A 24022-nucleotide genomic window follows, 5' to 3' on the forward strand; every position below is an offset into this window, starting at 1 on the left:
TTTTCGTCTATAATTTCGTACGACTTCGTAACACACTGAAAACTACATTAGGCTTTGCTATCAATAACTTGAAATTGTAAATAATTAGCCCTACGTAGAATGAGATACATCTTCAAGTTTGTTGTTTAAAGGGCCAAATTTCAGTGTGAAATCTTGTAAATCTACATTTGTGCTTGAGGGCTTGTTGCTCCGATTTAAATACAGTTGATGTTTGCTGTAGAATTTACAATCAAAATACAATTTTAGGGCAATGCTATATAATTCAATGACACCGACAACTTAAAAAAATAAACACAACTTGAATGATTAACGATGAACAACATGATACTGTTGATAAAGCTACAATTCACCACGCTTAAAATGTTCTGTAGCAACTTTCCGTCACCATACCTGGCCATAAACGCGGACGACTGCTTATCATAAAATGTTCTGGTTTAAAGCCCAAGGTTGAAAATAAAGCAACTTAAAATACACATGCGCATTGTTAGACAAAATTATTGGCTTAAAATCCAACTGTTTACAATTTCAAGAGAAGCGATGAATGTGAGTATAATTTTAGTCGTCGGCTTAATCGATTGCCGGCTACTGACCTTGCTGGAGAGCTCGCCGAGAAGTTTAACAAAATAGCTGCTAAAATGTTGTCGCATTTTAGAATCTCAGTATATAGACATACCAGGCTTGATATATAAACATTAGGAGTAGGCGGCATATTCACTCTCACAATCCAACGCAAGCCAACCGAATAAAACTTCGTTCACTACGCTTATATCTGCTGTTTAAATTAATGGCAGATGAAATGTATGATAATATTATTCACATAAGAGGAAAGGAAGACCTTGCCAACGAAATCTCGCTTAACCGGGAAAAATGGCTTTAACGCAAATACCAGCTGCTTTGCCTTATCCATGCCGCCAAAATTAGCCTCGAATCCAACGCTAGTCCACTTAGTTAACCATGGAAAATATATATTTGCGAGATGCTGACCTGTATGCATAGTTCTTAACAGAGCCTATCCAGTTATTTCAGAAATGCGCAATGTGTTTATCAGTATATTTTTATGCTATCATGTTCAATTTTGCTGACAGAAAGAATGATAAAAGGACAAGTTCATGAGCTTTAAACGCGAAAAAACACTCCCCGTTACAATTCTTTACATAAAGCATACTATTAAGGCATAGCTTGTTTTTCTTGTAAGTTAATGTTATCCTTCCACAGTTTGAACCTTTTTTCGACACGCCTTTTGTGGAATGTTTTGAAGCCGTCCAGAAGACTCACAGCACGTGTTTTATCGGGTCTAAAAACACGAGGCAAAGAAAAGGAAAGGAAGGGAACTTTATTTAAGTGTCTAGTCTTTCTAGCGCAGAAGCACTAATTGGGGACACTGGAAATTGAAATTAACAATTAACACAAATCAAGTCAAATGTTGGTTTTTGAGGAGAGGGGAAACCGGAGTACCCGGAGAAAACCTCTCGGTGCAGAGAGTTGCAAACTCAACCCGGGCCACATTGGTGGGAGGCGAGTGCTCTTACCACTGCCCCATCCCTGCACCCCAAGAGTGTTTTAAACGATAAGATACTAAAGAGAGAACCGAGAGAAAGATTTGTGAGCTTACCTCTTTTGGCGTTAGCAGAGAGATTAAGCATCGCATTTACGTGAAACGGCAAACGCGAAACGGCAAACGCGAAACGGCAGGCTGCTGCTTGTCATAAAAGCATGAAAATTATGTTATTCTAACTCGTCTCTCTCTTTTGAAAAGTTACATGAATACGAAACGAGTCTCTTCCATTTTTGGCAAAAGGGCAAATTTTAGTCCGACGTTTACCGTTTGCCGTAAACGTGATGCTTAATCTCTCTTGCGTTTTGTTTGGCGTTATCGTCAAAACGAATTTGCCCTGACCAAGGGCTAACGCTCAAAACGTCAGTTCAAAAATTCTTCTTACGATATGCTTCTATACTTTCATCAACTTGTTTGACTGATAAAACGAAACTTTCGCGTTTCACTCCCCCGCGACGCAGCACCACAGTTACTTTAGAAACTGACACCTGCAGAATAACAAAAAGTCATTGTGTTCCTCGAAATTTGTACACCTTCGCGCAAATGATCTCAGTGTGTGGACGACGAAACTTGGCGGCTTTGTATTTATCGATCGCGCGACTGTTTAGTAATATATGCGAAATGTTGCAACGATAGAAACAACCCATGGCTTTTTTACGCGGGAATAGACCAATTTCGATATATTAAAATTCAGTCCTAAACAAAAGGCATCATCTCGGGGCTCTGGGGAATGAATATAAGGATTTGTATGAGTTTATTCCCCAGAGCCTCGAGATGATGCCTTTTGTTTAGGACTAAATTTTAATATATGGAAATTGGTCTATTTGCAGGGGCTGGAAACTGCCATTTTTTGGCGGCAACTTGCATGGTGAACGTACTTCATTCAGATGATACTGCGTCGTGGTGCTGAAAACAAGAAAAACTTCTGAGGACAACCAAAAAACAAGAAGAGAAAGCAAGCAGGCGATCGCGACGAGTAAACGATATGTTCCACGTGAAAGCGAGCGACTGAGAGCAAGAGAAAACAGGCGAAATTGTTGTGACCAAAAAACGAGAAAGCGAGAAAGAAAGAGCCCGAACACAAAAAATGTATAACGACGAGAAGCGAAAGAGAGAGCAAGCACGAGCAAGAAAAAACTAGCTGAATGATGGTGACGAAAAACGGCGAACATAGCAAGAGAGAGCACGGGAAAACAAACTAATTTATAGCAATGAGCAGCCGGACTTTACGATGGTAGTTATAAGCAAGTAACATTTGATTCTAGGCATGCATTATGACATTAAAAGCACTCATAATATTTATTGATTCACATCTTCAAAGGTTTAATGAAAACTTTCAAAAGGAATTTCACGCCAGAACGGCAAGTAACTTGGCAACATGTTAAATATACGTATTACAATGTAGTTGAGAAGCATTTGCTTGAATATTTAGTCAAAGCCGCCCTCATATGAAACAGTTGGCACAAATTTAATGTTAACCTTGAACACAGGGATCGACCTTTGCAAAAAGATCTGAGAAGAGAGTCAAGCGCTTTGTGTAATAAAATCTACTAGATACACGAAAAAATATCATTATAATCTTTATGATAATTTGCTAATATTGCCATTGTCATTTAACCGTGAGAACATGCTATTAACACTACCAATTATCATAATTTTAAACATTTTCGTCGTCGTGCGTAGTGTCTCTCACCTTTCACTCGGATCTAACGGTAAGTAAATAATAATAATAATAATAATAATAATAATAATAATAATAATAATAATAATAATGGAATGTGTAAGAAGGGAGAGGAAATCCCTTCATGGCTACCTAAGAGAGAGCACAGAGTGGATGCTTCAAGCTGCGTTGAAGGGAAGGTAATTGTTGAAGAAGAGAGTCTGCAGGACTATGAGAGGAGGAGGAAGGACGAGAAAGGTAAAAACTGGAATTAGAAAGCCCTACATGGTGCGTTTGTCCAACAAATACCACATGAAGCTGGAGAGGAGTCTTGGAGATCGCTCAGGAGTGGATTCTAAAAAAGGAAAAAGAAGGTTTGATTCTTGCTGCTCAGGAACAAGCTTTAAGAACAAACTCGATCAAGTAAAGCATAGATAAGACCTCAGAAACACCACTGTGTAGATTGTAAGGAGATGCCACTGAAACAGTACGACACATTGTCAGTGGATGCAAGAAGCTTGCCCAGAGAGAGTATAGGAAGCGCCACGGCCCTGCGAGTACACTGGGAGATGTGCAGGAAGTATGGGATAGAGTGTAATGACAAGTGGTATTACCATCAACCCTTGCCAACCGCAGAAAATGGAGAAGTGAGGATTACCTGGGACATGACTATCTACACAGACAAAGTGCTGAAACATCATCAGCCAGATATTACTCTAGTGATTGACATAGCTGTGCGAGCGGACCAAAACTTAATCAGAACTGAAGAGGAGAAGGTTGAAAAGTACCAGGAACTAGCATTTGAAATCAGAAGGATTTACCCTAACACCTACATGTTCTACTGAGGATGGAGATGAGATCCCAGGTACAAAGACCAAACATCAGTTGAAGCGAGCTCAGCAACAAAAGCTGAAGAAGGACGTGCGACGTCAGAGTTGGCAAGGGAAGCTGATCGCATCGAGATGGAGTGACTCCGAGCTGAGTGGCTTAAGTGGAAATCCTGTTCATCACACGTGATTGCTGGTATCTATGAGCTGTACGAGCAGATGCTCAATACACGAAAAGACAAGAACTGCTAGGGAGCGTGACGTACAATGCAGACTCTGCGGTAAAGCGGTAGTGCGGTAGCACATATTCTGGCTGGATGTTCTGCGCTTGCGCAGAGCAAATACCTCCACAGGCATAAATTGCGTGTTGAAGATTCTGTTTTTTGAGATGCTCCATGATCTAGAACTCGTAGACACTGTACCACCTTGGTACTCCCCGATCGAGCCAAAACCTGTGTACGCAGATGCGCAAGCCTTTTGGGATGTCCCGCTGTACGCAGACCACGTGGTAGTGAGAGCCAACCGGATAGATGCTAGGGTTGTGGACCACAAGCGGAAGATTGTCACCATCTTAGAGATGAGTTGTCCATGGGTGGACAACAGAGCTGCAAAAGACCAGGATAAGACAGAGAAGTATGCCCCCTTGCGGCTGGAACTAAAACAACAGTTCAAAGGATACCGCATAGACCAGCACAACATCATTCTAGATGTACTGTGAGGATACTCCAAAGGACTTGAGAGAACTGTTAGGGTTTTAGTGGGAAGGAAGAGTAAAGAAGTCTTGATAAAGATGCAGAAGTCCGTGTTAGCTTCAAGTTTACACATTGCCGGCCACTTCAAAATAATAGGGACTTTAAGATCTACGACGCGGTGGTCGACGAGAACGCCACGAAACAACAATATCATTGGTTAAAAGAGGAAAAATAATCGTACTGCACGTGCGGCACGAATTTTAGCACATAAACGTGCGGTTCTCTGCACAACAACGACGTGAAATCACCAAATCTGAGGTTTTGACGACAACGTGAGCGTTCAATTATGAATCTTTCGTTCTCTGTTTTTGCTCTGAAACCGCTCGTACCAGTTTATTTTTAGGATACTTCGGCCACAATGTGAGACGCGAACAAGATGGCCAAACCGCGAGAAACGTTAACGTAAACGTTATATTTTGAGGTGACGTTTTCATCGACGGCGTCGTACATCTTAAACTCCCTACTGACATACGATAAGACACTAGTAGAGCATTTTCTACGTATTTTAATGTGATATCTCACATAAGGAGATTTGAAATTGTTTTTTCCTTCAAGCTCTACTTAGAAGACATTTTAATGCATTAGTTTCTATAATAAGTTTTTACTTTAATTTTCTTATTTCCCGTTGGCCTTTAGGTTACGCAACAGCGCCCTACTGTGCTATCGTTTAGCATACATACGTTTGCACTGCTATAATAATTGTAATAATAATAATGATGATAATAATAATAATAATAATAATAATAATAATAATAATAATAATAATAATAATAATAAACATTAAAAATGTTGCATTAATTGTAATTTTGGCTATCCTGTGCATAGGATTTCGCGTTTTTTCGTTCGTCTGCTTCTTCAGTGTCATCTTGAATTACGTCATATGTGCGTGTGCATCTCGGTTTTGATACGTCCAATGCGCAAATGACGATCACGCTCCTCTTAATTTTTTGTATGGAGTCAATCTGCACCAACGCTTTGATTTTTGAAGCAATTATCTCACTGCAGCAATATTTCAGAATACAGACCCACATTGGAGACCTGTGGAAGTACTGGTTTATTTGATTCGGCAGTGGATGAAAGAACGAGTCAGAAAATTATTGGGGTCTGCTATAGTGGTGGCTCTTTTGGCTCGTTTGGCTCGGCAGTGGATGAATCGCAAGGACGAGTCATATAAATACTGGTGTGTGTCAGACTATTGGATCGTTTGGCTCGGCAGTGGATGGTAAACAAGCCGGCTCGTCGGTGGAGTCCCTAGATGTGGCCCTGAATCCTGTAGTTTACGTCTTCACCTCTTTACTCCAAACTTTCCCTTTAATAGCCACATTCCAAAAGGCTCACATATTAATTCTTTTGATAGACGCTCTTTACATAAATGCATAAATGGTTAGAGTGCTCGACTCCGGATCGAGTGGTCCGTATGCGGGTCCTGGCCGGGGACATTGTGTTGTGTTCTTTGGCAAGACACTTTACTCTCACGGAGCCTCTCTCAACCCAGGTGTATAAATGGGTTCCGGCGAAAATGCTGGGGGTAACCCTGCGATGGATGGACTAGCATCCCATCCAGAGGGGAGTAGAAATACTCCTAGTCGGTTCATACTACAGAAACTGGAGATAAGCGCCGGCCTGATGGGCCTTTCTGGGCTCGTAAGAGAGACTTTACCTTTTTTACATTCTTAAATGAAACAGATAGTACTTACTTACGATTCAGAGTCTCGCCAAGGGCAAGGTATTTCAATCCCGTCACACGAGTCGTAATACTCCATGCTTATTGAAACCATCTCAAGAAGTACATGCTCGTATCTCAAGCTTCGGTCCCATAAAATTGTTTCTTTCCCCACCCTTCCAAAACTACTGTCGAACGCACTTCAATAATCCGAGATTGCTACTAGTAATAATAATAACGGTAAAATGATAACGATGCAAGATTCTAAACACAAGGGACAAAACTACAAGTTGATTAAAAAGCATCAGTTGCACAAAGCCACGACACTGCATTATAAATGTTTCAGTTTTGCAGAATCAACGTCTCGTCTCGTCTTTTCTTTTTCATCGAAATCCCGCAAGTAACAGGCGTATGCGAATTTTTTTGCATTACCAACGTCTCGTCGACCATTTATGTTGTCAGTCTTTTCTTTTCATGTCCACTGCATATGCAATTTACAGTCTTATAAGAAACACATGTATCCAGTTAAGTGGCTCAATTTAATTGGAGTTGCTAAAGCAGTTTATAATCGTGGGCAAAGTAGGAAAGAAACGTACAACAATCCTCCTGCTTATGACGGAAGAATCAGAGAAAAAAAAAGGAACCAACTTAGAGCTCAAAACAAATAGGCACGCGGCAGCCGTCGATCAGTTGTTAAAAAATACAGGGGCAAGCCGTCACTGACTGAAACCGAGAGTGGACAACGCTTCGTCAATTGGATGAATTACTACATAGAGGACAGCTCAATTATTTTTGACAGATAATCCTTTGGATTATGATGTATCCGCCTCTTTCCGCCAACCTAGGCCTGGTGTTTTCGCGAAAACGGCACGAGTTATACACATTAGACAAAATTATGTGGAAAAGTATAGCTATTTCCAGCCATTAAATTACGCGACAACTGACGTACTACATTAATTAAAGGAAAACAAGGAAAGTACGAAAAACATGAGAGTCCTGGCTTCAGTGTGTGGGTCGGACGCACAGTTCTAAGTAGAAAGGCTGGCTTTGAAAGTGTTAAAGTGTGTCCTTGAGAGAGCAAGCTCTATTCGCCTTTATGATGCCAATACCCACCCACGCAGTCATAAAGAGAAAAAAAAAGATCCTAACATGAAGAGCCAACAGAACTCAAAGAAATGTAGAATTACAATTTTATTGCGACGGTTTTTACAAATTTGCATATTGATTGCTAGTCTTGATTTCTTGTCTTCAACAGTGGCAAAACAACCTGCTATCATTCAGCCACTTTATAACCGTATGAACACAGAAAACATTACTTACGTACGCGATACATTTGTACTTCAGTAAGTACTGTGAAGTACATCTTTTAGTAATCACTTGAGTGATCCGCTGCCAAAATTGATCACCGATTAATTAAAACGTGCAATTTTCAATCAGTGCTTCTCGTTTCCAAACAATCACGGATTAGTTTCTCAGTTTTACGTGATATAGCTTCCCTGCGTTTCATTTTTTTCTATACACTTAATTCATCTTTGAATATTGCTTTGTTTCCTGAAAAAGTCTTATCAGATGTAAGAAAATGCTGGACAAATCAAACGGTGTTTTTTATTATGTAGCTAGACAATGGTGTTTTTAAATACCTACACAATTAAGAGAGTGTTAGGAACTTTGACAAAGTGAACTATAATAAACAATCGTATGTCCTGATAACGATCTACCACTGACTGTACAATATTATAGCACAGTACTCAAAATACGGGAGTTATCTTATCTAAAGTAAGTTACTTTGTGCGGTGCGTTATTATAACAGCGTACCTTTAGTGGAAATTGGAGAAGACCGTAATCCTCAGAAAGGACTGTCATAGAATCGGTTGACATTGCTAGTCAAGTTTCTTTTCTTTTTCAGCCCGAGATGATGTTACGATTCAAGAGTGTGTGAAGAGATATAGTGGCTCAGCCAGTATTTGACCGCGTGCAAGGTATACTGTGTAGCCATCAAGTTGCGACTCTCCAAAGACAATGATACAAAGAAAACGAAAATACTGTATTCCAAACAATGAAAAGCCTAATTTACATTTTAAGTTCAGGTAAACAGCAGGGTATCACCAGTGATATTCACAAAGTGTTAACCACAGAACCTGCACAGCCTCGCTGAACTGTGAATCGAAAACCACTGAGACCCCAAGTAAACGCCTGGAAGACATTCGTGCTCACAGCGGCGGCATCCTAACTCAACCAAAAATGACCAAGCTTTGCTGTCAGACACCAGGACAATGACTGTTAAAGAAAAGAATTCATTGCGAGGGCGTTTTTCTCTCTTAGCCCCCAAATCCCTGCCATCCTATCACAAGCCTCCAAAATCAGCTTCGTTTGACAACTGTGCTACCTGCTTTAAAACGTTTAGGAAGACGTCAGTCTCAGAGAAGACCATTTTTTTTAGTTTTACCTTTTTTCAACTTTGGAAGCAGGTCTTTTTGTCTTTGTTTTTTAACATTTCCAGTCATCTCGGCGACTTCGATGTGGGCGAGAAATTCCAAGGCGCTTTTAAATTAGTTCTCATTTGTTTGTTTATTTAATTGTTGAGGCACTATTACGTCACATTAAAGGGGTTATATGTCTCGTTGATTTAATGGAAGACCGTCAAATATATTTCTGTATAGCCTGCGTAGATGGCGGGATATTTTATTGCCGGATTATTTAAACACGGGGAGTAAATCGACGGTTGCTTCGTTGTGTTTTGGCCGCGAGTGAAAAAAGTTCCCATCCCAGTCGCGGCCAAAACCAGCTACGCAGGCTAGTTTCTGTATCAATAACTCATGAGGGCAATAAATTCAATAGGCAAAAACAATGGCACTTCACACTCTGCCTGTGCGATGTACATTTTGGTACAGTTCTTCGCCGTTCCCCTGCGAATAATTAAATTTGTGGTTCATTGGAAGACGTTATCACTACAATTCTTCTCTCTACACTCCGTTCACGTCAGTTTCATTGACGGATAATTCAGGCAAAATCCAAACCCCGATCAAATTGGGAAAATTATGGAACGACTACAGTAACGCGAAGTTATATTTTCCGATGACGTTTCGTAATCCTTGTCATTCCTGCTTAATTTAAGGTCCCTAATAATCACGAACAACAATGAGATAGCGATAATACAAAATTAATACAATACTTTTGGACATTGCTCATGACTTCTTATTCACATTTATGACAAGCTCCGGGTCAGTTCAATTTTCTACCATTACAATGATACCGTCAATATAATACAACACAAATTTTATTAGCATTCCCCAAGGGCGCTTTTCAGTACTATACTACTAATTATTATTCTTATATCTCTCAGATAGTACGCGCGCTGTAATTGGCTAAATTAGCGGGCCGTATTCTACAGTACGGCCCGCTGTACAGCCCGCTAAATTTAAAATTTTGACAAAACATCATCTAGCGAGTTTTACATGTCATTTCTGTTGCATAAACTTATACTGAAAACTGTTTGAATCTTGCAAGCAACTATTTCAAACTTAACAGCCAAGAAGATTTAGTTTTTGGGATTTTGGCACGGCATTCTTTGTGGCAGTTGAACCTTCCGCTTCACTTTGACTAGTTTCCTTGCCCGCGCGCTGGTTAACCTCAGATATAATAAATATCTTACTAACCTCGTTTTCTCGATCCGTACTGTAAGTTACGGATCCTCGTTTTTTCCCGTTGATTTATGGCCCAAGCGCGAAGCGCGCGGGCCATAAATCAACGGGAAAAAACTCGTTCGCAAGCGCCCTGAAGGACAGATGATGCGGACATTTTGCTCATTGCTCGTACTTTTCCTCGCCCTTTCGGGGCTCGCAAAAATACTACGCAACTCGCAAAATATCCGCGCGTATTATATGTTAACCCATCGAATAAGATGTATGTACTGTACGTTACATTAGAATTAAAATCAATAAAAATGGTCATTAAAGACTAGTGGAAAGGTAAGATAAGAAGCATTCTGACAAATTACAAAATTGATAGATAAGAGGGCAAAATTATGACAAGATTGTGCTACGAGGATAAAAATTCACGTAACTTTAGAGAGTTTACCTCGTAATCTTCTTCTAATCATATTAAGAGATTCGCTTAGTGATGCAGATGGTAGTGATCACTTTCAATAAAATCGACAACACAACTAAAAAGTATTTCAAAGGAGTACAGACGCCATTAAAAGAAAAAGGGGCTGATTAAATATGAATTCAGATAGAGATTTCACTTTTCTCATTAAAGGCGCGTCTGAGGCCATTCCAACTGAGGTTATTTGGAATAAATGCCACGAACACCAGGATGATTTCCTTTTCAACAGGTCGCTCGCCAGCCGCCAAACGGTTAGCAACTTCTTTGTCACTCGTGCACTACCCCTTCATGTTATTGTCGAGCCCGCAAACCCCAGTAGAACGCTGGTCTACGAACACTGTCTGAACCTGCATGAAAGATCTAACCTTACCATGATGAAGCCTTGCAGCTATGCCATCTTCCGCATAGGTAGACCACACCAGTTGTTTCAAATTTGTTAGGGACCTTAAGATCTAAGACGGCGACGGCCGAGAAAACGTCATTTCATATTGCTAGTTTAGTTTCTTAACGCTTTTCGTAATTATTCCAGTTAGTTCTACTTCCACAAATTATCCGAACTATCCAGGAACTGAATTGCGAGGAACAGTGTTGAAACTAAGAAGGAAAATCAAAGATCTGCCCTCGTGTGCTCTGGTCTTCCTTAAAACTTGATATTTGGTCATTTCACGTGGCAGATGGCAGATAAAGGAAAGAAATGTACAAACCTTTAAAGCGCTCGTGCAGAGCCCTTGCTTTGCTCATTAATGTCAAATGTTTGGTGGCGTTATCGCTGAGATATTAAGGTCACTATTTAATGCGTAAGCTCGACCAATGATACAGATTTTCCTATGCCTTAATTTTGAGGGCATCAGTTTCACGCACTGGAAAGCCACTTGGGCTCAAGCTACGCCTACTGCTAAGAGTGTTGGTCAGCGCTGTACAGCGGTCTTAAAAACAATATGCTTAATGCATGCTTTTATGCAAATAAAGCCATATCTTTTATCATGAAAATATTGCCAACGAGGGATATCTACTCATACGCAAATGAGCCTGTGGCGTGTATTGAATAGCTTAGCCCTTACGACAGGTTACGTCTTTGTTATGTGTCTGCGGTATTGCCCATTGCACGTGACGGAAATTCCACATGAAACCCAGTGGTAAACGTATAGTCGGTTTTCGCCTCATTAATTAGGCCTTTGTTGAATAATCAGGTGACGTAACATCTACGACGAAATTACCCCTTTACATTTTTTTTGATTCTCTTTCACTATTGTTCCTGTCATTCCTGTCATAATAATAATAATAACAATCGTCATCATCATCATCATCATCATCAGTACCAAGCAAAGCCAACAACATAAACTCAGTTAGGACGAAGGTGTGAGACTGACTAAGTAGAAGTTGTTTTCAGCCGTCTCTTAACAAAAACGACTACCACTGTATTTCCCTTATCGACATCTCAAATACACTGATGTTTCAATCCGTGAGTTTGTCTGGGAGATATGTACTTCAACACCTGTTCTCTCCAATTTCTGGAAATCGGCAGATCGAAAACGCAAGGGCTACAGGCAAAAATTAATGTGAAGAAACAGTCACTTACCCCAACAGCATTTTCGCTGAATGAATAATGGAAAAACTCCAAAGGCATTCTAGCCTCGAAGGAGAACTACAACGTGCGCTTATATTGCCGCGTAAATGGTTGATAGTACAAATTCTATTTATTATTAATGATACTGAGTTCACTCCATTTAAATAGAATGTTCGTCATACATTATTGATGCACATTCTTAATGTAGCTGAGCTTTACGATAGCATGGAAGAACAAACCTTCATTAGCGCACTGATACAGCGAACGCTCTCTAATTGGTTTAACCTGTAAGGATAAACTTTCTGAGGTGAAAGCAAAAAGGATTAACGATGAAAGTCACTTATTATATTCCCGGCATTTGTGTTCCTTTTATGATATGAAACAGCTTTCTCAGCTTCATTTTCTAAAAAAAATTATCGCACATAAAGGTGAACAATGAAACAAAGATTTGATCAAGAGACTTTGCCAGGTGTGCTTCTTTTGATTCGTCAAGCTGTCCAATGTGAATACACTAATGTACACGTCTGAATCGTCCAAATAGGTTTATGTTTGGTAGACTCGTGTTTCGTGATCAACTGCTCTGGATTAAGGCTGCCCGCCTGCCAGAATATGGTACTAATGATTGTATGCGATAATCTGAATGTATAGCTGTGCGAGCCGATTCCTATGAATCCAATTCGCGGTAACCATTTAATAACCGCTTCACTTCGCATTTATAAGGCAGCCCTATCAAATTGACCGCTTAATAATAATAATAATAATAATAATAATAATAATAATAATAATAATAATAATAATAATAATACATTTATAGAGCGCTTGAACTATAAGTCAATATTCAAATGCGCTCTACAATGAAATATATATCAAATATAAACTAAGAGTTCACAAATTAAAAGCCTTTTTAAAAAGAAAAGTCTTCAGTCTTTTTTTTTAATATAAATACTCCTACTAGATCTAATAGTCAGCGGTAATGAGTTCCATAGAACCGTTGCAGCGTGGATGAAGGCGCGACCCCCAAATGTGGAGCAGTTTACTCTCGGAACTGACAAAAGAAGCTGTGAGGACGCGCGAAGAGAATACTAGGATTCGGTTTTCATAGACAGAAGATCGTCAATACAATCTGGAGCTTGGTTATGTAAGGACTTGTAGACAATTAGAAACAGTTTGAACTGGACTCTGAACTCTATAGAGAGCCAGTGTAGGCGTCAAACTTTGACTATTGAAGAATAACTCTAGCTACCGCGTTCTGAACTTTCTAAAGTCTATCGAGTTGATATTTAGGTAAGCCAAAGAGAATTGCGTTGCAGTAGTCAAGGTGAGAGGATACAAATGCATGGACCAATGTCTTTGTCATGTTAATATTGAGGAATTTCCTAATCTGTCCCATTTTATACAGACCGTGAAAAGCTTTGCTACAGGTCTTGCCTATATGCACATTCATACGCATTTGAGCCTCAAACCATGATACAAGAGTTCGAACGCTTTCTGAGGGTTTAATGCTAGATTCACCAACGACGATAGAATCGATTGTCGTCTTTGCCAGCTGATGACGGGAGTCGATAATAAGAAACTCTGTTTTTATGTCATTAATCACTAAGCGATTGGATATAAACCAAGAGTGCACTTCAGCGATACAGCTTTCCAGAACTTTCATAGCTTCAACTTGAGATTCCAGAGCATAACCATAGATCACTTTCATATATGACGACCACTTTTATATTGTTTTGTATTTATGTTAATTAGACCTACTGCCCTTGTTTTGAAACAAATATTCTTTTGAAATTTGCTTGTCGCAGCGAGGCTAGAAAGGCTTATTAGCATTAAAACAAAAGAAAATTTATTTGGCCGCCATTATGAAAGAGGTCTATGGGCGGAGGGAAGGTGTTGTGAGTATAAAAAAGGCAGGAAACAGAGAGAGCAAAAAGAACAGGCCCCATTATACAACTGCCTTGAGGAACTCCACAATTGAGAATAAAATCATCAGACGCTTTGCCACTGATAAAAACACGCTATTTGCGATCAGATAGAAATGAATCAAACCATTTTAAGGTGGTGCCACTGACTCCAAAATCTCGCTCAAGGACGATTAGGAGAATGGAATGCTCGATCGTGTCAAACGCGGCAGTAAGGCCCAAAAGCACGAGAAACTTCCTTATTGTCCATATGTAATAAGATATCATTCTGAACTTTCAGCAGAGCAGTTTCCGTCGAGTGAAACTTACGGAAACAGGACTGAAATTTGGAAAGAGGCACATGATTTCACAGTGGCCGAGCAGTTGCTGAAGAGCAGCCTTTTCCGCAACCTTAGAGATAAAAGGAAGATTAATGACTAGGCGAAAATATCATTGCTACAAATTCACTCTTCGCACTATGAAAAAAACTAACACTCATTGGAAAAGAGCAAAATACTGCTTTATAAATTGCATCTAATACAGCGAAAGATTAGTTTTTAAGTACTACATTCAAGAACCACGAACTTGAAAACCTCTTCCTTCGTGCAAAGTGGAAAGAATCCCAAAATCAGCATTAAAGCACAAGCAGGGAGTCAGACCAAAAGAGAGATAAATTTCACTCTGGCAATAGCGGATAGCAAAGAAGCTAAAATGCCAAATATTAACCTTGATTCTTAGGAATGGAGATTCTACTAAGTTCATAAATGGTGGGTTGGAAGAACTTGCATGATTCAAATTGGTCAAGTCTGGTCAAGTTTCGTTCATATGGCAATTCTTGCTGATTCCATCTAACCTTATAAAGTAACAACAAACAGCTTCGAGAAGAAACCTCAAGCTGAATATTGGCTTCAAAATTATAATTTCTCGCTTTTCAATACTGAAATGATGGGAGTGGAGATACGAAGGAGGTAAATGAAGTCATTTGTAACCTTTAAACACTTAATTTATTGTGTGGGTAAAAAATATCAAGATTCTTTGTGATTGCAAATTGCAAAGTGCTACACGGCCAACCTTTTTAAAAAACGTAACCCTTCCTTGTACTTGTACATGTTCATTGCCGTGACTTTGACATCTTCAGTTCCCACGGCCTGCTCCCGTCTGACCTTGTAACTCAGTCGGTAGAGCAGCGGTGATCTAACCCGAAGGTCGTGGGTTCAATTCCCACCCTGGTCAGAGTTTTTCTCTGTCCTTGTGTGGGCCCATTTCCCAGTAGTAGGGCTAACGCTCACATGGTTCATATGGGGTACAAAACTAGCACTTCACATCACGTCTTTTCAAAACTAAATTCTCGGCTCGCGCCTACAGTTCACTGATTCTCATAATCCAAATCATGCCAGTATTCCGATTTCTAGAAAAATGTTTTCAGTGAAATATAAGTTACATGAAAGAAAAACGAAATCGTTACCACATAACTTCCTAACAATGTCGTTTCTTAATTCAAAAGAAACTCAACTGTAGTTATTCACAGATTTTGCCAAAAACAAACGCACACTATGCATTCATGCACACACCCTGAATTGCGAAATGTGGGCTTGTCGAGAAACTCGTGATGCCGCAAAGATCGTTGTCAGTTAATAAAATAGTAGTATAGTGGTCTTTTTAACCTCTTAGTTGTCGTGACAAAAAACACGCATAGCTCACATTTACTGTAAAGGCCTTAATCAGGTTGTAACTAGGTATATTTTTTCGTGACTGATTCCATATTTTTCCCCAATATTTTGATCACTGATCCCAAAAACGATGAGAAATTTGATCCCTGATCCCAGATTCCATGAAAAATACTGTTGATCCCGATCCCACACGTTGTGATTCAAGATCTTTTCAAGCCTTTGATTCCTGACCCAATATACCTCGTTACGACCCTGCTTCATGATACACGCTCGCCGTTTGCAATGTTTGACACAAACTGAGTGAAACGCAACAAGACATGCATATCTTACGGTTCCACAATGCTGAGTAACTATGTAATTTCATCAAGTGAAGCCGCAATTTTAGCAACTGCGTAGCGGCCTGAAAAACTAGAGACTTCAACGGGGTTTGAAACCGTGACCTCCTGATACCGGGGCGACGCTATAACCAACTTGAGCTTTGAAGCCACTGACGTAGGGAACTGGTCATTTGTGGGTTCAAATTTTCCGTGATGAATGAATCAACGAAAAAAATTATATGTGAAATGAATCATACATTTAACTGCGGATATGGAATCAAGGGAAGCTATGGCAGCATATGATCCCCTCACAGTTATGAACGCAAATTTAGCAATTGCAACAGCTGTTTATTAGAGATTAAAATTCGCTCCGTGTCAGACCAAGGAAACATGATATAAAAATATAAGAACTAGTGAAAATTCAGTTTACCTTGTTCTTAATACAGTACAGAGCGGCGTTAAGTCCACTCGCTTTGCTGTGTAGTTGTAAAACGGTCGGATATTTAAATAATGATCAGCATTCATTGTTCATGTTCACCGAACGTTTTCAGTTGCAATAAAAGACATTTGAACGTTGAAAATCGAACAAAAAGCAAATGTCAGATAAACAGCCATGGACAAGAAGTTTCCCCACTGTGAAAATAAGATGAAATAATTTGACTGCTTCAGTTCAATTTTGCAAAACATCTTTGCTATGCCCATGTTATTTTGCTATCATATCCATTGCAATGCGACTCCCTTTTCACAAAAACTGATTTGCTTTGGAAACATGGCAAGAAATAGTTATTGTAACCTTTGCTATGTTCAGCTTATCTCAAAATACAAAGAAGTAACCCCTTCCACGCTTTGCGGGACAATCCTGGTAGCACTGACAATCATTCCAACAATGAGTACATAATTGGTTTAGCACTATTAAGTGCACTTCCCACAAAAATAAAACAAACAAAAAAAACAAAAATCAAACAAAACAAAAGAATAAGGAGCGAAAAAAAAAAGCAACAAAGACTGGCCTCCCGCTGTCCAAGGAATCGCTTTCAACTCATAACAATCAAATGCTTTACTTTACTGCTGAGAGGTACATATCAGGGGCCCGTTTCTCGAAAGTCCCGAAACTTTACGGGCCATTTTCGGGTGTGACCCTTCCCTCTGTATCTCAAGAACGGACAGGATTTAAGTCGTCAAACTTCACTGTCATTTTGCTTTTTTTAACCTAGAAAACATGTCAAAAGATCGGCTTTCCAAAACAAGCGGTTGGCAGTTTCACAAATGGCTTTTCGGGCCCGAAAAGTTTTCGGGACTTTCGAGAAACGGGTCCCAGGTCATGTTTCGAGGTAATTATATTCACGCCTCGCCGCCGATTACGCATTAATATTAGCCCGCAGACAAAACAAATAGCTCTCTTACGCACCAATTCCTGCGATGGAAATGTTTTCCAAAACAAAAATGCAAAATAAAATACTAACTGATCAGCTACGAGGTAACTCGCCTAACAATGTTTGAGTTTCAAATTGCTTTTCCTCAGTAGTGATACATTAGGAAACCATTCCCAAACCCGGGCCTAAAGAGGTGTTTATTATAACTGTCTATTTTAGATGCAAAAGGCGACGAGCAATACATTTTCCTGCATTGACTAAACACGGCACAATAACGTTTTAGAAGTCCGTTCGAAAACTTTTAGCAAAACTATCACGGTTTAGGCCTAATGAGGAGCGCTACAAACAATAATTATTGTGATTTATACATATCTCACATGAACAGAAACATCTGTGTGCAAAAGAATGTCTGAACAGTATGCTAGATGTATAACAATGTAAGTTCGCTTCGACACTTATACAATAATTATATTTTTACTGTAGCTTATATACTGTCCCTTTGATTTGATTAAACATAACGAGGCGTGAAGTTAGGACAACATACCTGGTAGAGTATCATTACGGCTTTGATTGAATGCCAGATTGGACAGAATATGTTGTAAGGTCGTTCAGTCCTTTTCTTTGCACCTTATCGATTAACTGGATCGCCGGGAAGGATGCTTGGAATGATTCACAGCAAGACAGACGCTTATCACATTCCTTAATCATCTGTGTATTTTATGGGTATTTAATTCATGGACAAGATCGCTCCCGAAGACAGAGATTACTGGTTAGAACAGACGTCACCCCGTTAGCGGAAAAAAAAAACGTCATAAAACAAACTTGACCACGTTCCAATGAAAAGCAATATCCAGACTGGAAAAAGATTTCCATATTTAATGAAATGAATTGCATAGATATTGACACAAGTCTCTAGAATACCTAAAAATGCAGCTTCATCAAAAAAGCCAGCAGGGCATCCAATCTTGATAAGACTGCTGATTTAAAATATGCTGCTAGGGAGAGCTATTAATTCAACTCTAATCTTCTCTTATGTCAGATATTTTGTGTTAATTAACTGCAGCAATAAAATCGCAAATTTAGATTTCCTTTCTCCGCTTACCGTTGATTGCCGTTAGCTGGGGCATAGACCATAATGCATAAATGGTGGTTAAATAAGTATGAACAAAATGTTAAAAAAAATCTAGCTTTAGAACGAACCTCTTCTTAACATTTAGGCACACTGCCAAGGCATTTTAAAGTCTTGACAGTATGCTTAAATGCCTCAGACATTTAAAAACGTTTCTTTCTCTCTTCAACAACAATTTCATTTCCACTCTCAGGGTCGTCTTAATTTTCGGGGACAGCTTGCTTTACTGAGTTATCAAAAACGTTGGTTACTGCCTGGTAAAAAGTCGGTGGCGGACCCTACATTGTCCTATATTTCCATGGATTCCAAAGAATGCCGCGTAATAAAATACACAAGCGCGCCCAATACTACTAGGTCAATAGTTAAGAATATCGAACAAGAAAATCATAGCGACCCGAATCTTCGTCATGGCGTTTTGAGGTCAAATGCAGTAGTTTCTCAAAGACTTTTGTGAGTATATGCCTTACAATGGCCGTTTTCACACTAGAGACGGATAATCCGTCTGCTACATTTTCCGTCTTGGTATGAATTCGAGACAGATAAAGTGTTTGAATTTCTCCGTCTCGAATTCACATTAGGGAGCTTCAGCACGCGCGTTTTTGAGACGCGGACGGCTGTTTTCCCTTTTAACTTGTCGTCACACAACGTACCACATTTACATTGCCAAGTATCTTTTCTCCATTAGAGAATAATTAGTATAAAAAATATGGGTGACACCGCTATCCTGGCACTCGAAATGTTCTCTTTCGGTTGCTGTCCGCGTCTCAAAAACGCGCGTGCTTGAGCTCCCTATCAGACGGATAGAACACGGGTTTTTTCTCAGGCGCAGTTACAATTCCACCCTACTCAATACGGCATCTACGGCGTACTTTCTTATAGGAGAAAAAGAAAATTTGAAGACAATTTAACGCTCTATCGGAAAGCTTAGCGAATTACAACTCTGGAAACACTTCACGACAATTAAAAAATAAAAAATAAAACAATTTAAAAACGGTAGCAAAAAGGGAGACTTCATTCTCCTTCCACGTGTTCTCTCTAGGTTTCTGTCAGGCTGACCTTTTGGCACCTGTCGACGCCATGTTTTCCTTCCCAGAAGTTAGTGCAGTCTTTCTAGTTCCAGGCTTTTCAGGGCCAAATGAGGTGACTTTATCCATTCTGATGTGAATTCAAAACGAATCATCCGTCTTTGACGGATGTTCCGTCCTCAAAACCCGTCTATATAGACGAATAATCGGACGGATAAAATAGACGGATTATCCGTCTACAATGAACACCGTTCCGTTTTCACACTAAGACGGATTATTCGTTTTTAGTGTGAAAACGGCCAATAACAAGCTGAATCATCTCGCCTTCTAGGATAACCTGGGCCCCTAAATTGAGCGCCGTTCATACTAGCTTCTTTCTTGAGGATTTGCCACGCCTTTGTCGCATTAAATGGCTTGGAACAGTCGCGAAGCGATTGCAATAGCGCGAATTCACATTTAACGAGGACGTTCTCGTTGCGGGTGCCGTCGTCGTTGCTAAAGCTCCGTAACGTTGGGTGGCAAACGGCTTCCATTTCATTCACATTCGCGATAACAAAAGTCGATTGGATGTTGAAGCAAAATTTAATTAAACGCTTTTAAACTCATTCAACATTGATTCAACTAGGATTCAACATGTTTCAACACCGATGGAAGAGGTTGGTAAAAGGTATCGAAATTGCTGTTCAACAAAATCGAACAGATGTTGAAGAAAATGTTGAAGTCGTTTGCTCGGGTTTTACTTTGCACTTTATGTTCTGATCGAAACAGGTTTTTCACAACATTTTTAGCTTTTAATTCTGATTCTTACATCTACATAATTTTAAATTTTGTAATATACAATTGCTTGAAATTTACGTTCATTCAGACACGCGTGTGTTGGAAAAAATTACAGACAATTGTAAGGGAAATCACTTAAAATTTCCCCGGGCAAATTCTAGTGCAGCTTTTAGGATCCTCAAACTTTGTCAGTAAAATCCTTTGGTTAGCACACACAGTGCATTTTGCCTATCGACACACTCATCCGAAAAATTGGTTTTTGTCCTGAGCGGGACTCGGACCCACATGTCCCTGATTACTAGTCGGAAATGCTAAGCAACTACACCATCAAGGCTACCACGCTGGCAATGCAGCAGATTAATGAGGTGACTTAGCGGCGTGGGGATCCCTAAAAATGTGCTGTGTGTGCTTCTCTCTCTCTTCAGTTACATGCACGTATAGCCTTTTATTTGCCTCGAAATTTCTGACTTCCATTTGTTCTAAGCCCCGTCTGGGGTTATAGAGACAAGGGATCCCCACGCCGCTTAGCATGCCCGACTAGTAATCAGGGAGACGTGGGTTCGAGACCTGCTCAGGGAACACACCGTTTCGTGAATGCATTCAAGATCGAAGTAAAAAATTTGAGAGAGAGGTGTGAAGAGAGGTCCGGTGGCTAATTCGGCAACGGAAATAGGAGCATGCTACAAAGACGTGAGGAAGCAAATGTGCAACGCATGGTCTTTAAATGTCGATGCGGACCACTTACGACGAGCATTTGCATCAGGAGACTGCACATCACATGCAGACGGCATTCTCGTCACCAGTGCCTAGGATCGACCCAAGGCTCTGTCGGAGAACATGCGCCGTAGGGCTCTTATAGCCAAAAAATGGCTAGTTGAACCTTACGGCACCTGGTCACTCCTCATGCTAACATGAATGCACCAATTACAGACGCTTTTGTTTATTCTTCACGAAAACCAATAAGAAAACACTGTTTCAGGGTTCCCCAGAGCTCCTCTCTCCCTAGTCAAGAGAAGAGTTTTGGGGTCGAGATTGATGCAGACGGGTGCAGAGAAGTAGTTATGCAAGGAAGGTGATGACTGAGGACTTTAAAAGAACTTAGTCTTATTGGCAAAACTAGGAAATTATGTCACTGCTTGAAAAAAAAAAAGAACAAACAAAAAAAAACTGCAAAGTTAAAATTTTATACAGCAGTTGGATAGTTTCGTTCAGTTTTTACAGCCCCTTGCACCAAAAGGATCGGAGCTGTCACGTTTTGATGCTGCCTGGTTATTAGCATGTATGATAAAATCAAGTGAAAACCATTGCATCAAGGTCTTGTCTTCTTTTTTTTTTCTGTAAAATTAACTATTGATTATTGATTTGTATTCAGTAAATATCATTTTTTGTACGACTTTGATGTTAGGTCGAATAAAATTATTAATGCGTTTTAGATTGAGTACGCATGCACCATTGCATATGAAAAATATTCACCCCTCGGGACTGCTAAAGAGCGTTAAAGGCAGCTACGAAGAAGCATGTTAAAAAGAAGAGACAATTCTCAGAAGATCTAGATCTCACAAGAATGCAGAAATCAGTGATCATGACTAGTTTTCGTTAACATTATGAAAAATACCTATCGGTAACAAAGAAGCAGTATTCAAGTCAAGAATAATAGAGGTTTAATCGAACTGGTTACAAATCTAATAGTATGGTCATGTATTCTGGCTGGTCGCTGAGCTCTTAACTTGGGTCAAGCGCTTGATTAGCATGTTCTCGATGTAAACATTAGCAGTACCCAGCAAATTTTGCATTCGAACTCTTTTTAGATAGATGTTTGCAGCGTAAAAACGGCTCATTTTAAACAGGCCGTGAAAATAGGCAACAAGACTCACCTGAACCCAGTGGCCCTCATCTAATCCTGTCAAAGCAGGATGAGTTTAAGAACTGTATTTAAACTGGCTATGAACACATTTTGTACACCGAGTGGCATTTGTACAGAGTAACACAAGGCTTAATTAAATATGCATGTCAACACAATTTTTGCAAATGCTCGCCTTAGCCTGTTGAGAGGTTGTTGTGGAGGAACAACGATTAAATACTTCGTTTTTACTTAGCAGCAAGGCTCAAGGCGTCTAAAGACTGAAAATATCCCAGGGGATAGCGACAGGTCCCTGGTGTCTCCTGCTTTGTATCTTGGAATTACACAAGTAAGTTAACTTGAACTTAGGACGACCTTAATTAAGGCGAAACAGACAACATGATGGCATTTTACAATTCACACACACTTCATTCCTGAGTCGAATTTCGCCTCGCTAAACTGGCATAAAACACTCTTTTTTGTTTACCATTGGAGCTTGCTCACTTAAATTGGAGACATGGCACATAAAACTACACAAACGAATGCAACGCACAACGCGAAACGCATACTCCTTTGTTTCTCTCCTTTTCTTGCAGCTTTAACGACTCAATGTAACAAGCACTTCTCAAGTGAGCCCACGCAGTACTTCAATAACCGAGAACGCAGAATTGTGTAAGAAAAGAAGCAACACTCATGCAGAACAAATCGATGATGCATGAATTGCCATTTTGCGTACTAATTGCTTTCAACAGAAGGCAAGAAAAATAAACTCTACCGTTGGGTAGGATAAATGAAACACTAGAAGAGATTAAATTAGATAAAAAAAAACAATCAGACAAATGTCATTACATCGAGGCTCATTTACAAAGTGTTCACAGTCGTACTAGTTTTATCTACGACCGAATTAATAAAAAAAAATGTTACACGTTTTAATCAAGCGCCTTCGAAGTTATCAAAGAATCTATTGTGCGTGTTACCGTTATTTCAATCAACAAGGGATCAGTTGATATTCAGTCCACACGGTCAACGCGCGATATCTAACAAACACATTCCTTCACAGTCAGCGTATACAAACGGTCAAATGGAGTAAAGTATTAACGCAAATCAAACCATAATTTGGCTTACTTTACCGCCCGAACGCTAAGAGTTCATTCATAGATCGAGATCAACAACAAATTACGGTCTGCGTGACCGAGTGTTAATGGCGTTCGTGTAAACATATTGCGTGTCCGGTGCGAAGTAGGGAATAAGTTTTTTTGCCCCGTGAGAGTATAAAACATTGGTAATTCCAACTTACTAATCTATCAAATGTACAATTACCTTCACATCGGGTCTCCAGGCGCATTCAAGCAGTTCGTTCAAAGATTCTTTTCCCTGCGACATCTTTCTTCACAAGCATCTGTAGAAACCCTATGACCAGAACGCGCGAGATTAAGATTGATGAAGGACTTTTTCCGATTGTAGCGAAAAAGATTAGGTGAATAATTATACACCTGAATAGCCGATGTCTGAACTACATCTATTTACAGACTTACGCATCGTTTGAATAAGTAATTTTTTTACACAAAGGATGTTAGGATCATGTGAACACAACTTCACACAACATCAAGTGCTACTGCATTGTTGTGTTGTAGGACTATCGCTATGCGTTGTGACGTCATGGCGGTTTTCCTTGACGACACTGGCAGCTCTTGGTAGCGTCGAAAGGAAACGTGACACATCTCTCATGTGTTGAAAGGAGCTTGGTAAAGTAAATGAGAATCTCCTTGTTGAATGTTTTGGAGGGAAAGTAGTAATGTGATAATTGTCGCACACAAATGAAGCAGGCAATCCTAGATTATTTCTTGTTCAGTTTTCGCTTTCCTAAT

At 39.8% G+C, this 24022-nt stretch overlaps 1 protein-coding gene across 4 annotated transcripts in view; it reads right to left on the reverse strand.

The window, feature by feature from the left end:
* Positions 1 to 23798, reverse strand: part of LOC138015607 (potassium voltage-gated channel unc-103-like) — a 42426-nt gene extending 18628 nt beyond the window's left edge. The window contains exons 1-2 of one of the 4 annotated variants that reach the window (XM_068862689.1): positions 23648 to 23798; positions 23475 to 23564 (exon numbers count right to left, since the gene is read on the reverse strand). In XM_068862689.1, coding sequence (XP_068718790.1) covers positions 23475 to 23537 — 63 coding nt within the window. In that variant the 5' untranslated portion in view covers positions 23538 to 23564; positions 23648 to 23798. Of the gene's footprint in view, positions 1 to 673; positions 741 to 17927; positions 18132 to 23474; positions 23565 to 23647 lie in introns of those variants that run through there. The other 3 variants (XM_068862690.1, XM_068862693.1, XM_068862691.1) reach the window with 3 other exon arrangements.
* Positions 23799 to 24022: the final 224 nt, after the last annotated feature.

This window comes from Montipora capricornis, chromosome 9, assembly GCF_036669925.1.
Source record: "Montipora capricornis isolate CH-2021 chromosome 9, ASM3666992v2, whole genome shotgun sequence".
Taxonomy (NCBI): Eukaryota; Metazoa; Cnidaria; class Anthozoa; order Scleractinia; family Acroporidae; genus Montipora; species Montipora capricornis.